This window comes from Euleptes europaea, chromosome 1 (assembly GCF_029931775.1).
Source record: "Euleptes europaea isolate rEulEur1 chromosome 1, rEulEur1.hap1, whole genome shotgun sequence".
In the NCBI taxonomy this organism is placed as follows: Eukaryota; Metazoa; Chordata; class Lepidosauria; order Squamata; family Sphaerodactylidae; genus Euleptes; species Euleptes europaea.
Window position 1 is genome coordinate 167735784 of NC_079312.1, and position 15847 is coordinate 167751630.

Consider the following 15847-nt stretch of genomic DNA (forward strand, 5'->3'; position numbering starts at 1 on the left):
ATGAGAGTTTTACCTGTGGTTCGTTGCTCGCTGAACCCACACTTTCCTGTTGGGAATCTATGCACCAGCAGTCTCCAAGCTCAAATCAAGTCCCCACCCCTTGAAATGCTGCTTTGTAATTGGCTTACTTCGTAGAGCTTTGTAGAGAAAATCCCCCCCAAGCCCAATTGCTGCATAAAAAAGCATTTTAAGAACAAAAAGCGGAGCAATCTGGAGGGGAGAAATCCAAGCCTCGGTTTTAAAAAGCCTTTCTTCTGCTCAGAAAGAGCTCCGACGAAGCCACACGCTGCTTTGTAATTGGCTCTGAGAGAAACCAAGCTTGCGAGTCCTTGCTTTGCCTTATGCATGGGGATTTCACCCAGGCTGAGATGGAAGGAGAGGGAAGAATCGGGTTAACAGAGGAACAGGAAGACCCAGGATTTGTGAGGGCTGGCAGCAAGGTCATCTCTAATGGAGGGAAAACTGATGCATAACTCCAAGGAACAACCAATAGAAACCAGGGGTGAACGTGAGTGGAAGTACCCACACATAAACAACCTTAGAAATATTTGCTCAGGGCTAGTAACATGTTGGCTGCTTTGTAAGACTGATATGTTTAGCCTGGAGAGGAGCCAACTGAGAGGTGACGTGATAACCATCTTCAACTACTTGGTGCAGAGTTGTTTTCTGTTGCCCCAGACAAGAGCCAATGGGTTGAAATTAAATTAAATGAGTTTTTGGTGAAACATTAGGAAGAACTTTCTGGCTGATAGAGCGGTTCCTCAGTGCAACAGGCTTCCTTGGGAGGTGGTGGGCTCTCCTTCACGGGAGGTTTTTAAGCAGAGGCTAGATAGCCATCTGAAAGCAATGCTGATTCTTTGAACTTAGGCAGATCATGAGAGGGAAGGCAGGAAAGGTTGCATCAGTGCTTGGCTCTCGTGGCCTTTCTTGCATGCCCAGGGAAATGCTGATCACCACTTTGGGGTCAGGAAGCAATTTTCCTCCAGGTCAGATTGGCCAGGGATCTTGGAGGGGTTTTTTTTTTTTGCCATCTTCTGGGCATGAAATAGGGGTCACTGGGGGCGGGAGGTAGTTGTGAATCCCCTGCATTGTGCAGGGGGTTGGACTAGATGACCCTGGTGATCCCTTCCCAACTCTATGATTCTATGATATCAAAACCTCTAAGGTGTTCCTTACCCTCTTAGCACAGTGAATTCATAAGCCAAGAAACCCCAAGCCTACTTTGGAAAAAAATATATCAGGAAAACCAAAGTGGTATATTCGGTTACTCTTTTTTAAAACAGCAAAGAAAGCCCCGTCGTCCATTCTGTGCATCCGAGGGGAGCTCTCGTCACCGCGAGATAAGACTGAACAGGAGAATCAATCTCTGCCAGAGGCAACAGCTTACAATTAGCCAAGAGACCCCCCCTCCCTCCCCCCAAACACTCAACAACAGGTAGGTTTCAGAGTCCAAGAGTATACAGACCAGCCATAGAGTTCAGGCAGGCTCGGTTAAGTTCCAGGTGGCACAAGTTCTATCCCAAACAAGACTGGGCTGGATTAATTACTGGAGAGCCGAGATGCCAGCGCGGAAGGTATGTACACGAGGCATGGTCCACGGGGGCGAGGCGGCTGATCGCCCTCGCCGGAGATGGTCAGGTAATGCCGCCTGTGCCCGGAGCGGAGACGCCATTGTCCTCCTAGCTGACGCGAAGGGTATCGTCAAATGTCCCCGGAGAGTTCAAAAGTTGGCCTTCATGCTGATCCTACAGATGGGCAGAGTTGAGTGGACGTCAAGAACCCAAGGCCACTCCAGTGACCAGCAAGGGAGTAGGGAGCTCAGAGGCTGGCTACATAGGCTTGAGAACAATTATATTATCTCTCTCTCACATACACTCACCCCTTCTCCTTGCACAGCCATGCAATCATCCAATTTTCTGTCTCCCCCCCCACCCCGCGAGAGCCATCATGGTGCAGGTGTTAAGAGCGGCGGACTCTAATCTGGAGAGCCAGGTTCGATTCCCCACTCCTCCACGAGTGGCAGAGTCTAATCTGGTGAACTGGATTTGTTTCCCCACTCCTCCACATGAAGCCAGCTGGGGTGACCTTGGGCTAGTCACAGCTCTTTCCGAACTCTCTCAGCCCCACCTACCTCACAAGGTGTCGTATGAACATATATGAACATATGAAGCTGCCTTATACTGAATCAGACCCTCGGTCTCTCCAAGTCAGAATTGTCCCCTCAGACTGGCAGCGGCTCTCCAGGGTCTCAGGCAGTGGTCTTTCACATCACCTACTTGCCTAGTCCCTTTAACTGGAGATGCCGGGATTGAACCGGGGGACCTTCTGCATGCCAAGCAGATGCTCTACCACTGAGCCACGGGGAAAGGAAAAGAAGGCGATTGTAAGCTGCTCTGAGACTCCTTAAAGGTAGAGAAAATCGGGGTGTAAAAACCAACTCTTCTTCATGTCAAATTCCAGGAACCAGGTTTTTCTGCAGCACAGTCATTCATCAAGGAGAAAAACCCCCACATTTTACAGCCCGAGTAAAATTTTGTAAATTCAGGTAGCTCAATTTTTATTCCGGTTCTTGTTCCCAAAGTGTCCGGAGCTCTGGGAGTTCGGAATAAAGGAACAAGAGAGCAAGAACAGAAGAGAAGGGGGAAAGGACCAAGTTTGGAGAGCCAGATAGGATGACAATGTTTTCCCCCCATTCTTTTCCCACCAAAGATCTCAGGGTGGCATACAAAGCTTCCCCCTTCACTTTTTCTTCAGAACAACTCACTACAGGGGGGGCGTTAGGCCAGTGGTTCCCAAAGTGGGCAATACAACCTCCTGGGGGGCGGTGGGATTACCTAGGGGGGCACTAGAGGTGAGCCCCTTCAACTGTGCTGCTCACTAATTTACAATATATCAAGCTATGGCACCATGCTGGCAAATTTGGTGGAAACTATCAGAATTTTTCTTTCCAGACTTTGAAGAGCTGGTACCACCGGATCAAGTTCATCAGTTTTGTTGAATAAATTTAAACTAAAAAGGTTTTAATTTGATTTTGAATAGCTGTGCAATTAATTGTTACTGTTTTGAGATTTTATTGTTATTATCTTCTTTAGTGAGTTATGCAAACTCACCCTATTTTGAATAATGCTTTTTATAGGATAGGGTGCTGTGCAGAGGAAGGCACTGGCAAACCACCTCTGTTAGTCTGTTGCCATGAAAACCCCAAAAGGGGTCGCCATAAGTCGGCTGCGACTTGACGGCACTTTACACACACACAGGGGGTGCTGGGGTAGAGTTTGTGGAACCAAGGGGGCGGAAGCCCGAAAAGTTTGGGAACCACTGGGTTAGGCCAAGAGTGATTGACCTAAGGCCACCCAGTAAGCACCATGCCCATCTAGTGAGCATCAGGCGCCAAAAGGCCCTGGGACAGGCCGCTGTTTAGCCCTCAATCTACATAGTGGGGATATCATTCACCTATACCCAAAGGACTGCTATGAGATTAAGAAGACGTACAGAAGCTCTACTTTCTTAATCCTTTTTTTCCCCTCTCACACAGATAAATCTTCTCAGACAAAACAATACTCAGGCATTTCTGTGTGCAGTTAAAAAAACACACCAAAAAATGACCTCCTCCCAGCTGTCCACGAGCCAGTCTCCTCATGCAAATTGGGTTATGACTTCAGGCAGCAGGTGGGGGAAATTATGTTCTAATGATTTTTTTAGAGAGCCAGCGTGGTGTGGTGGTTAAGAACGGTGGTTTGAAGCAGCGGACTCTGATCTGAAGAACCGGGTTTGTTTCCCCACTCCTCCACATGAGTGGCGGATGCTAATCTGGTGAACTGGAGTTGTTTCCCCACTCCTACACACAAAGCCAGCTGGGTGACCTTGGGCTAGTCACAGCTCTCCTAGAGCTCTCTCAGCCCCACCTACCTCACAGGGTGTCTGTTGTGGGGAGGGGAAAGCAATTGTAAGCCGGTTTGATTCTCCCTTAAGTCGTAGAGAAAGTCAGCATGTCAAAACCAACTCTTCTTCTTAATGCCCCCCACAGACTTCCAGCAAGTACAACCCAGAAAGCCATTAAGCAACAACTTCTGACTGATATGCTAAGTCACTACACCTAGGGAGGGTTGGGTGTTTTTTTTTAAGGTTGAACCCAAAATCTGACCCACAGCCCCCCAGCAAACTGACTGAAGTGGTACAGTCTGGAATACCAGCACTGTATTCCATTGAACGGCTCCAACTTTCTCATCCGACCCATTCAAACATGACTGACAGGCACACATATACACACACAGCCCTCTGTTCCCCCTGTATCAGGCAAACGTCCATTCAAAACATCTTCTCAGCCAAAATGCCTAGGCTCTGCCCACCCGTCCCCCACCCCCAGGATCAAGAATAAGTCATGGGGCACGTGGCTTGGGTGGACAGCCATGACTCTTGCCACAACCTGGCAGAAACGAAGGTGCCGTTGGCAGACACAGGGCAGCAGGGAGCAAAGCTCAGTCATTGGTGATACCCTTGGCCCGCAGTTCCTCCTGCACCCGGGCAAGATATGTGGGATCAGGATAGCCGAACCTAGGGAGAGAAAACAGAGAAGTCATACTGTTTAGTCAACCAGTGGGTTTAACCAACAAAGATGATCCTGCTTTAAACAGCATAAGAAGAGTTGTTTTTTATATGCCGACTTTCTCTACCACTTAAGGAAGAATCAAACCAGCTTACAATCACCTTCCCTTCCCCTCCCCACAACAGACACCCTGTGAGGCCGGTGGGGCTGAGAGAGTGTAACTAGCCCGAGGTCACCCAGCTGGCTTCACGTGGAGGAGTGGGGAAACCAACCCGGTTCACCAGATTAGCCTCCGCTGCTCATTTGGAGGAGTGGGGAATCAAACCTGGTTCTCCAGACCAGACTCCGCCGCTCCAAACCACTGCTCTTAACCATGTTGGCCTTCGTGGTGAGTTACTCGCTCAGTATAAGACCATTCATAGAATCATAAGAGTTGGAAGGGGCCATACAGGCCATCTAGTCCAACCCCCTGCTCAATGCAGGATCAGCCTAGAGCATCCCTGACAGGTGCTTGTCCAACCTCTGCTTAAAGGTTGCTGATGAGGGTGAGCTCGCAACCTCCCTAGGTAGCTGATCCCACTGTCGAACAACTTTTACTGTAAAAAACAAGTCTTCCTAATATCCAGCCGGTACCTTTCTGCCTGCAATTTAAACCTATTACTGCAAGTCCCATCCTCTGCTGCCAATAGGAACAGCTCCCTGCCCTCCTCTAAGTGACAGCCCTTCAAATGCTTAAAGTGAGCAATCATGTCCCCCCTCAACCTCCTCTTCTCCAGACTGAAAATTCCCAACTCCCTCAGCCTTTCCTCATAGGGCTTGGTCTCCAGGCCCCTGATCATCCTTGTCGCTCTCCTCTTTCATTGGGTTTAGACTTGACTAACTCTGCATAAAGAGCCCCGTGGCGCAGAGTGGTAAAGCTTCAGTACTGCAGTCCAAGCTCTGCTCACGACCTGAGTTCGATCCCGACAGAAGTCAGTTTCAGGTAGCCGGCTCAAGGTTGACTCAGCCTTCCATCCTTCTGAGGTCGGTAAAATGAGTACCCAGCTTGCTGGGGGTAAAGAGAAGACGACTGGCAAAGGCACTGGCAAACCACCCCGTATACAAAGTCTGCCTAGTAACCGTCGGGATGTGATGTCACCCCATGGGTCAGGAATGACCTGGTGTTTGCACAGGGGACTTTACCTTAACTCTGCATAAGATTGCACTGTTAGAGGCTTAGCTATGGCAGGCAGCATTCCCTGAAAAGCAGCTGCTATTCCCCATACCTCTCCCTATAACATATGGGGAAGTCCTTGGTGTATTGTAGGCCATGCTTTTGGTGCACATGGATCAATAGTAAACACACACCGGCCCTTCCCTCAACGCACATCTTGGATTATGCCCCAGCAACCTCTTAAATGCACTGGGATTACACAGCCAGGTGAGACTGATTTGGAATGGCACTCCAAAAAGAGAAGTACTGTATTTTTCCGTGTATAAGACAACCTTTTTTCTTAATAATTTAGCCCCAAAATTAGGGGGGGTCGTCTTATACACGGAAGGTGGCTGTTGCCGCCAGCCCCGCCCATTACAGGCGGGGCTGGCGGCAACAGCCACCTCTTTCCCCGCTCGCCCTCTTTCCCCGCCTGTCAACTGTTGGGCGGGGAAAGAGAGCAAGTGGCCCAAGAGTCCTGTGCCCTGGCCGGCCAGCATCCGGCGTTCAAACCGGTCGCCGCTCACCCGGTCGGGTGGGTGGTGACTGGTTTGAACGCCAGACGCCGGCCAGGGCACAGGACACTTTCGCCCTATAAGACGCCCCCTATTTTTTCTTAATTTTAGGTTAAAAAAAGTAGAGGTCGTCTTATACACGGGGGCGTCTTACAGACGGGAAAATACAGTATTTTGGAAAAGGGCCACTGAGATCGTGTGTTCCCTTAGCAGACCAGACAACGTTCATGACCTGCTTCCTGAACAAGGCCTCTGTCGCTGACTAATTCTGTGAGCACGCAAAGAGAAAGAAGATGGAAAGAACCAAAAAGATGGCTTCTTCATCCTCAGGGCAATTTAGACGTCCAGAAATATCACAGTGGTTAAGTCTCTCCACTTCAGGCTGCAGGCGGGGAGGAGCGTGCTCAAGACACTCACTGCAGCTAGAAACCGTGCCAGGGAGAAAGGTTCAGCCTACCATGCAGCGTGCTCCCTCCACACTGACAGTCTGAACTATACCACTTTGGGGGGGGGGGGGGAGCTTTACCATTCAATTCAGTGGTTGATCTAAGCCAACTACCAGTTTTGCTATTATAATTACTACCCCACACACACAGCTCTCAGCTTTAAGAACTCTGTACCTTCCATTTGGCACTAAAGAGGTATTTGCTCAACTTATAGTTTCAAAAAGGAGGTCGCCATCGTTCCTTCTTTCCAGAAAGCTAGAAGCGCATTTTGATACAAAGCGCCACCTAGCACCCCCTAATCTAAAAACAAGTCTTCGTCCTTCACCAGATGAAGACAAAAAGAGGCATTATCTGCTTCTCCCACACACACAAAATGCCAGCCTGATTAATAGTGCGGTTATATAATAATGAGACACATATTTGTGAATCTGCCCTGGAACTTTAAATAGGACTTAGTAACAGAGACCACTCCCTGTACTACCCCCTGGGTAGTGCAGGTACTGCAAACTGGACCAGCAGTTGGTAGCGTGTAGCAAGTCTGACCACTACTCCCTAAGGGAATTATTGATCTTTGCACTTAAGGATCTGTCGACGCCCCGGCTCTGGTTTTCCCAGAATCTCGGCTCTGCCCTGAGGGCTCCAACAGAGGAGAGGGGATGATTGGGTCTTGACCTGTCTATAAAACGCAAAATACAGGCGTGTGTTGCAGGCCGGGAAGGGAGAGCCGGTTTTGAACAGAAAAACTAGAGCGGGGGTGTTGAACTCATTTGTTAAGAGGGCCTGATATGACATAAACGTCACTTGGTCAGGTCATGCCTCGCCAGCCCAGATTGGGAATGGCAGGGGTGGCTGGCGAACCCACAGTGATGTGGGGGCTGCCTCGCGGGCCAGATAAGAGCTCTCAAGGGGCTGGATCTGGCCCCCACGGCCTTATGACTGACTCTGCCAGCAACAAGAAGGGAAAAAACAACAACCCTAAAAATTGAAGAATTAAGTTACCCTAAAGTATTTTAATATACGTAGAACACTGAAGGCCACATGGCCAAAATACGTATGGTTTCACTTTTGGTCTAAATGTTTGGCTGTTGTTTTGTGTCTGTTTGCGTTAAATGTTCATATGCACAACAGAAATATAAAAGTTGTATTAGGGCCTTAGACAAATGGTTGATTTTTACTGTAATAAATGTATTAGATACATTTACATAAGATCATTCATCCTTAGTATTTATTTTGGCCCTTTTGTATGCTGGTTCTTGATCTTAGGGTACTTAATGTGAAAGCCAGCATGGTGTAGTGGTTAAGAGTGGTGGAGTCTGCTCTGGAGAACCGGGTTTGATTCCCCACTCCTCCATGTGAGCGGCGGAGGCTAATCTAGTGAACTGGATTGGTTTCCCCACTCCTCCACAAGAAGCCAGCGGGGCGACCTTGGGCTAGTCACAGCTCTCTTAGAGCTCTCTCAGCCCCACCTACCTCACAGGGTGTCTGTTGTAGGGAGGGGAAAGGAAGGTGACTGTAAGCTGGTTTGAGTCTCCCTTAAGTGGAAGTGAAAGTCGGCATATAAAAACCAACTCTTCTTCTTGTTCTTCTTAATTCCTTATGTCTGACACCCCTGAACTAGAGACTGAAGGGCTAGACCACCCCTCTCCCTTTGCTGCATGTCCTGGAGGTGAATTAAGCCAGCACACGCTTGCAGTGTGCCCGGGTTTCCTGTTTGGAGTCCCCAGGCCCCTGCCAACACCTTCCCAGCCTTCCCTCCCTGCCCCAGTGCAGTTTAGCTTAGTTCCGTACAGCTGCGGTCCTCCGGTGCAGTTGGTTTTGTGGTGGATGTCGTTCCAGGTGATGACGTTGGCGCGGCCGGTGGTCATGGAGGTGCCGATGGTGAAGGTGAGGCGTTGGTCGAAGGCCTTGCGGAACAGCGCCAGCACCTTGTTGCCTTCTGGGCAGTCGGGCAGGTAAGCGACGCGGGTGGTGCCAGGGTAGCGGACTCCAGGATTGGGGTGCTCCACCTGCAAGAGGGGACAGGGTGAGTTGGCAACGAGAACCAGCCGTCGGCCTGCAGAATGTGCACTACTGTCATGTTCAAAAGAGCATTTGGGCGGGGGAGAGAAGAACTCTAGTAGAATTGAACAGTCCAGGACGGAACCTATGTAATGGTATGGAGAGAATGGACAGAGAGAAGTTGGGAGGCTGGGGCGCGGGCTGCATGTGCTGCCGTGTGTGTGTGTTGGGGGGAGCCTGGGGCCCGGTTGAGTGGGGCCGGCGTGTGCAGGTGTGTGTGTGTGTGTGGGGGGGGAGGCCTTTCTCTCTTCCTCTTTTTCTGTCACTCTTTCTCCTTTCTCCCCCTCGTCTCTTTCTTTGTCTGTCTCCTTCCGTCCTTTTCTCCCCCTCCATTTCTCTGTTTTCCTTCCTTCCTCCCTCCCTCCCTTCCCTGAGGACTGGCTGCGGGCTGCGCCCCACTGGCGCCTTGTTTGCTCGGGGCCCACCACTGGCTGCCCTCCCGCCTGGGAGGAGGGAGCGGGGGTCCCCTCCAGGCCTTCTCTGCGTGTTCTCCCCTGTGGTTGCCAACCTCCAGGTGGTCAGCAGCATAGATGCGAAAAGATTAAACAAAGTGCAAAAAAGTTTATGGTGCTTCACACTTCTACAAACCACAAAGGTGATACAATGGATGAAAACATGATAAACATGATAATGTACAATTTTGGGGGGAATGGGAGGTGTGGAGAATTTACTGTGAAAAGCAATTTTTGATGGGACCATTTGAAGGATACTCTTTGGTTTAATCACCATATATTGTATATTATTTATATCAAGGTATTGAATTAACAATATTAGATAAGAAAAGAAAAGTACATATTAATTAAACAAGATGGTGATTAATTTTTGTTAGCAAAAGTATATACAATTTAAAATTAAGATGGAAGAGAGTGAGGGGGAAGTTATTTCATGTTTTAGTTACAATAATTATCTCTTTTTTATTACCTTATTAAATTCTAAGAAGAGGATGTTTTTATATATGTAGATGAAATGAAGAAAACAATAAACATTTATATTTAAAAAAAACATAAACGTGCACAACAGCAACGTAACTGAACAAAGAAGAACATACAAAAGCAGAACATACAAAAGCAGTTCATACACAATCCAAAGGCAAATGCCTTTTGAAAAATGGAAGTCAACAGTCCTTAGTAAGGTAAGTATTCATAACATGTACAATCCAAAGGCAGAAGCGTTTTGAGAAGAAAAAGTCAGCAATCCTTAATAAGGTAAGTGCTCATGTTTGCTAATGGTCCCTCAAAGGTTGCCAAGTAGTGAAGATATAAACTGAAGGGGAAACGGCCGTTTCGGTTTCTTACATTAAACTCCTTCTTCTGCTACACTTCTCTTATCCCTCCGTGGAATTAGCTGACGTGGTCTAAAGAGGGTGAGAGCAGTCAAATGCAACTACAGACAAGCTGTTTTGGGGACTGAAGAAGGAGTTTAATATAAGAAACCGAAACGGCCGTTTCCCCTTCAGTTTATATCCTCACTACTTGGCAACCTTCGAGGGACCATTGGCAAACATGAGCACTTACCTTATTAAGGATTGTTGACTTTTTCTTCTCGAAACGCTTCTGCCTTTGGATTGTACATGTTATGAATACTTACCTTACACTAAGGACTGTCGACTTCCATTTTTCAAAAGGCATTTTGCCTTTGGATTGTGTATGAACTGCTTTTGTATGTTCTGCTTTTGTATGTTCTGCTTTTGTATGTTCTTCTTTGTTCAGTTACATTGTTGTTGTTCATGTTTATCATGTTTTCATCCATTGCATCACCTTTGTGGTTTGTATAAGTGTGTAGCACCATAAAGTTTTTTGCACTTTGTTTAATCTTTTCGCATCTATGCTGATTTCCAAACTCAGGTACTAGCATAGAGGTGCCTTTTCCACACAAACCTCCAGGTGGTGCCTGGAGACCTGGCAACCCTAGCCTCTCCCCCCCCTTCGCCGGGAGATCAACACCTGGTTATGGCCCCCGAATGATGTTATAAATGAGCAAATGGCCCTTGGCAGGAAAAAGGTTCCCCACCCCTGTTTTATTGTATTGTCAACTGCCAGTCTTAAATGAAAATAAAATAAATAATAGTGTAATCAGTAAACACTCGCTTGGACTCTCTGGTATTGCGCATGCCGAGGATCTCTTGCGCCCAGATGTGCGTGCACAGCCCAAGTGCGATGGTGGCGCCACATTTCATCCCTTGCCACTCTATACGCCGCAACTTTGGGGCGGGCGCCAGGGCCCGCAGGTAGGCTGGGACCAGATCCAAGCTATTTGTATAAGCAAGGTGCAGATTTTGGAAAGCGAAAAAGTCAAGGGAAACAATGGCCCAGCTCCAAAAAAACACAAACACCCCTAGCACAATTAGTTCTGCATGCCTAAGGGGTTTGGGGGCATGTCTTTCCTGAACAGCGGCGTACTACACGCCAGATTAGTTTCAAAACTGTTTCCCCAGGGGGAACTTTCAAAAAGCAATTTGCAATATGGCTCCGATTCTGAAGTCCCTGTAGGCTAATGCAGTCCTTGGCTATGCCTGATATAGCTTTTTACAACCTGGGGGGGGGGGGGAACTGTTTCAAACACCACTCTTCTAAAAAGAAACTTCCATAGTTTTCATGAATGGTTTTCGTTTTTGGTGTGTCTATTTGCGACAGAAGCGAGAGCAGAACCCCCCAGGACACCCCTCCTGAGACGTTCGCTTCTCTACTCACTGGGAACCTAGGATCACCAGGCTAACTCACTCTGGTCCGAGGGCTAGAGACAGATGGCCCAATGGTAGGGTTGCCAGCTCCAGGTTGGGAAATACCTGGAGATTTGGGGGGCAGAGCCTGAGGAGGGTGGGGTTTGGAGAGGGGAGGGACTTCAGTGCCATACAGTCCAATTGCCAAAGTGGCCATTTTCTCCAGGGGAACTGATCTCGGTTGCCTGGAGATCAGCTGTAATAGCAGGAACCCAGTTGTAATAGTGGGAGATCTCTAGCCACCATCTGGAGGTCGGCAACCCTACCTGAAAGGGCTAGGGCTGCTAATTCTGGGTGGAGAAATACCTGGAGATTTGGGGGGGGGGGAGCCTGAGGAAGGCAGAGTTTGGAGAGGGGAGGGACTTCGGTGCCATAGAGTCCAATTGCCCAAGTGGCCTTTTTCTCCAGGGGAACTGCTCTCTGTCACCTGGAGATCAGTTGTAACAGCAGGAGATCTCCAGCTTCCACCTGGAGGCTGGCAACCCTATCCAGTGGGGAAAGTACGGCTCTGGCACTTTTCAAGGATTCTCAAAATGCCAGTTCACTTTCTCCTTTCAGAAACACCGCACAAATTTATTTATTTATTTACTTTGGATCTCAAAAGGAGTTCCAAAGTGGCTTACCTTCTCTCCTCCATTTTATTCTCACAACAATCCTGTTAGGTAGGTTAGCTGGACACTGTGTCTGGCCCAAGGCCACCCAGCAAGTTTCCATGGCAGAGAGGAAGGGATTTGAACCTGGGTCTCCCAGATCCTAATCTAACACTTAACCACTACACCACACTGGCTCTCACCACCAGGCTTTTAAAGTCCCTCCAGCTGGTCTTCGGGTTTTGAAGGCCACTGGTCTGAAATGGATATTAATTCCGCTGGTGTGTTTCATGGTTTTACCAGATGGCCCTTATCCTGGTTTAAACTGATAACTGTACGAAGAAAATCTGGAACAGCTGTTCTAAATTGTTTGATTGTTGATAATTAATAGAAGACAAAGACTCTCTTAAATTTATCCTTAACCACTCTGAATATAATTGAGCTGATCTGTTGAAGCAAAAGCAGGAGATTTATAGCACTTTAAAAGCTAACAAGTTTTATTCTGCTGTAAACTTTCATGGTCTAGAATCTGGCTTCTTGACCCTGCCATTTTACCCCACGTTCCCCTACATTAAAGATCCGCCTAGGAAGATGCCACTCAGTACACTGAAGAAGTGGGCTAGAAGTCCACAAAAGCAAATGAAGAAGAGTTGGTTTTTATATGCCGACTTTCTCTAGTACTTAAGGCAGAATCAAACTGGCTTTCAAATCACCTTCCCTTCCCCTCCCCACAACAGACCCCCTGTGAGGGAGGTGGGGCCAAGAGAGCTCTAAGAGAGCTGTGACTAGCCCAAGGTCACCCAGATGCCTTCATGTGGAAGAGTGGGGCATCAAACCCGGCTCACCAGATTAGGGTCCACCACTCTTAACAATTACACACCACGCTACACTCAAATAAAATGTGTTAAGTCTTTAAGGTGCCACGGAACTCCTGCTTTCAGTTTTAATAGGTTTGCATAAAGGTGGTCTATACAGTGAGGAGATAAGAATAAATCAACTTACTTTCTGATCGTTAAATGTACTATTTCCTCAACACACACCCAGCAAACCTGCTTGCCTCTTAACAAAGGCAAACACCAGGAACTGTTAAACCAAATCCAACCAGGCTAAGTATCTTCGCCCTCCCCAAGCCCAATGTATCATTCTTACCAAAAAAAAATGACTGTACAAGAGTTCCTTATAGTCTGTCCATGTTTCTTCCTTTAGCATCTCATTTCACAGTCCCTTCCCAGTCCTAAAACTCTCGTTCCCTGAATTTACCTTCTTTTCCAAGTTCTCAGAACTAGAAGAATTACTTGGGAAAGAAGGGGTGAGATACATAAATGAAGGGGACACATCTGGTGGGGAGGTACAGCAGGTTTGGCCCCTAACAATTGTGTTCATAAACACATCCCTTTACTTTCTCCCATACAGACAAATGACCGTCTTTCAGTCCTTTGAGAAAAAGGAGCAGGATGAGTGTAAGTTATTATCGTGGTCCAAATACCTGCCCCCCTCCCTCCCCAGCGACACTAAGTGACCTCCCATCCATTCAAAGCTATGCACCATGCTGCGTAGTGTGTGTCTGAGTGAAGAATCATAGAATCGTAAGTTGGAAGGGGCCATACAAGCCATCTGGTCCAACCCCCTGCTTAATGCAGGATCAGCCTAGAGCATCCCTGACAAGTGCTTGTCCAGCCTCTGCTTAAAGGCTTCCAGTGAGGGGGAGCTCACCACCTCCCTAGTTAGCCAATTCCACTGTTGAACAACTCTTACTGTAAAAAATGTTTTCCTAATATCCAGCCTGCAATTTAAACCCATTATTGCGAGTCCTATCCTCTGATGCTAACAGGGACAGCTCCCTGCCCTCCTCTAAGTGGCAGCCCTTCAAATACTTAAAGAGAACAATCATGTCCCCCCCTCAACCTCCTCTCTCCAGACTGAACATTCCCAACACCCTCAGCCTTTCCTTGTAGGGCTTGGTCTCCAGGCCCCTGATCATCCTCGTCGCTCTCCTCTGCACTCCTCAGCAAGAATGTGAGGGCGATACACTACCATCCCTCGCTTCGTATGTCCCTAGGATATACGAGCGCGCATTCTCTCTGCCCCATTTTGATAGTCTCTCCAACTTCAGGGGAGCCAGAAGGCGTTATGGAGACACTGGGGGTTACCGCACTTGTATTCCCAGTGATGTATTAAGAGTTTGAAAACGTTATAAAAATTACTGTTCGAACTTTCTATGTATTCCCACCGATGTATTAAGAGTTTGAAAACGTTATAAAAAATACTGTTCGCACTTTGCTTGGCCCCTTTAGCTGTGAAGACGTCTTCCAACCATTTATAAGCCGTGGTATGCAAAAACCCTTTTAAAGCGATGTTTTTCACAACATTTTCAAACTCTTAATACATCGCTGGGAATACAAAGTGCGGTAACCTCCATTGTCTTTTTAATAGGATTATATTGTGTCAGTTTTAGTGCTCACATGGAAGACTAGGATAACTTACTCGCTAAATAAATACGCCCCCACCCTCCAAGACACAAAGAAATTAACCCTACTTACTCCTTGTATCCCGGGAGGGAAGACATATTGGATGATGATGGTGCCGTATTTCTCGTAACCCGGGAGCAGCAGACTCGAGTCCTTGGAGACCAGCATGCGCCCATTCTCAGGCTGGTTGCCCACCAGTTGCCCGTAGAAGCGCCCGCACATCGGGCAGGCTTTCTTGACTTGCAGCGCCCGGGTGATGCAGTCCTCACAGAAGGAGTGCTTGCACTTCTCGAGAGTCTTAATGTTCTGGATCTCCCCCAAACAGATGGGGCATTGGCTGTCCTGTTCCTCCTCCCCTCCCCGCGAGCAGCCGGCGACCCCTCCGCCGCCGCCCACTCTCGGCCCAGAGGTCTGCTGGCCCCTGGAGATCAAGGCGGCCCCTCGGCGGTGGAGCTCCACCCCCCCGTGCTCCATGCAGCCCATCAGCTCGCTCTGGCGCTGGGCCTTCTTCAGCTCTTTCTCCGTCTCCTTGAGCAGGGCCTTGAGGGCCTTGCGGGCCAGGTAGAGGCCGTTGCTGGGCCCGTTGGCCGGCATTGTGATCTGCAGGACGTAGATCTCGGAGGTTTCCCCATCGATCAGGACGCTGACCTTGTTCTCTTCCTTCAGCTTGACCAGCTTGGCAGAGCTCTCCTTGGTCAGGAAGTCCCAGACGTGCTTGTTTACCGTGAGCCTGTTTTTGGTGGTGCCTCCACAAGCGGCCATCCTGGATAAAACAAACGATACTGGCGGAAAGAAGAAGAAGAAGAGTTGGTTTTTACAGGACGACTTTCTCTACTACTTAAGGAAGAATCAAACTGGCGTACAATCACCTTCCCTTTCCCTCCCCACAACAGTCACCCTGAGAGGTAGGTGGGGCTGAGAGAGCTCTACCAGAGCTATGACTCGCCCAAGGTCACCCAGCTGGCTTCATGTGTAGGAGTGGGGAAACCAACCCGGTTCACCAGATTAGCCTCCGCCGCTCATATGGAGGAGTGGGGAGTCAAACTGATAGGGGACACGCCATATTAGATCTTGAATCAATCCTTTTCTATATTAGATTTTGTACCAACCCATGCCATGATTTCACTCTGCCCTACTATGGGGTGGAATGTTGTGGGAAAGGAATACTGACAGGGAAAGTTCCTTGAGAAAACGCCAAAGGGAGCTTGTGTAAAGAACAGCGCATTGTGCATAGATAGAAAACTTGACGCGCCAACAGAGATCTGATGTCCGTTGTTTATAGAACATCACAAGGACGAATACAGTGAGTAACG

General features: G+C 48.3%; 1 protein-coding gene across 1 annotated transcript in view; it reads right to left on the minus strand.

The window, feature by feature from the left end:
• Positions 1 to 4425: 4425 nt before the first annotated feature.
• Positions 4426 to 15847, minus strand: part of DTX3 (deltex E3 ubiquitin ligase 3) — a 41028-nt gene continuing 29606 nt past the window's right edge. The window contains exons 3-5 of the mRNA XM_056858097.1: positions 14607 to 15316; positions 8488 to 8705; positions 4426 to 4554 (exon numbers count right to left, since the gene is read on the minus strand). Coding sequence (XP_056714075.1) covers positions 4479 to 4554; positions 8488 to 8705; positions 14607 to 15316 — 1004 coding nt within the window. The 3' untranslated portion in view covers positions 4426 to 4478. The remainder of the gene's footprint in view (positions 4555 to 8487; positions 8706 to 14606; positions 15317 to 15847) is intronic.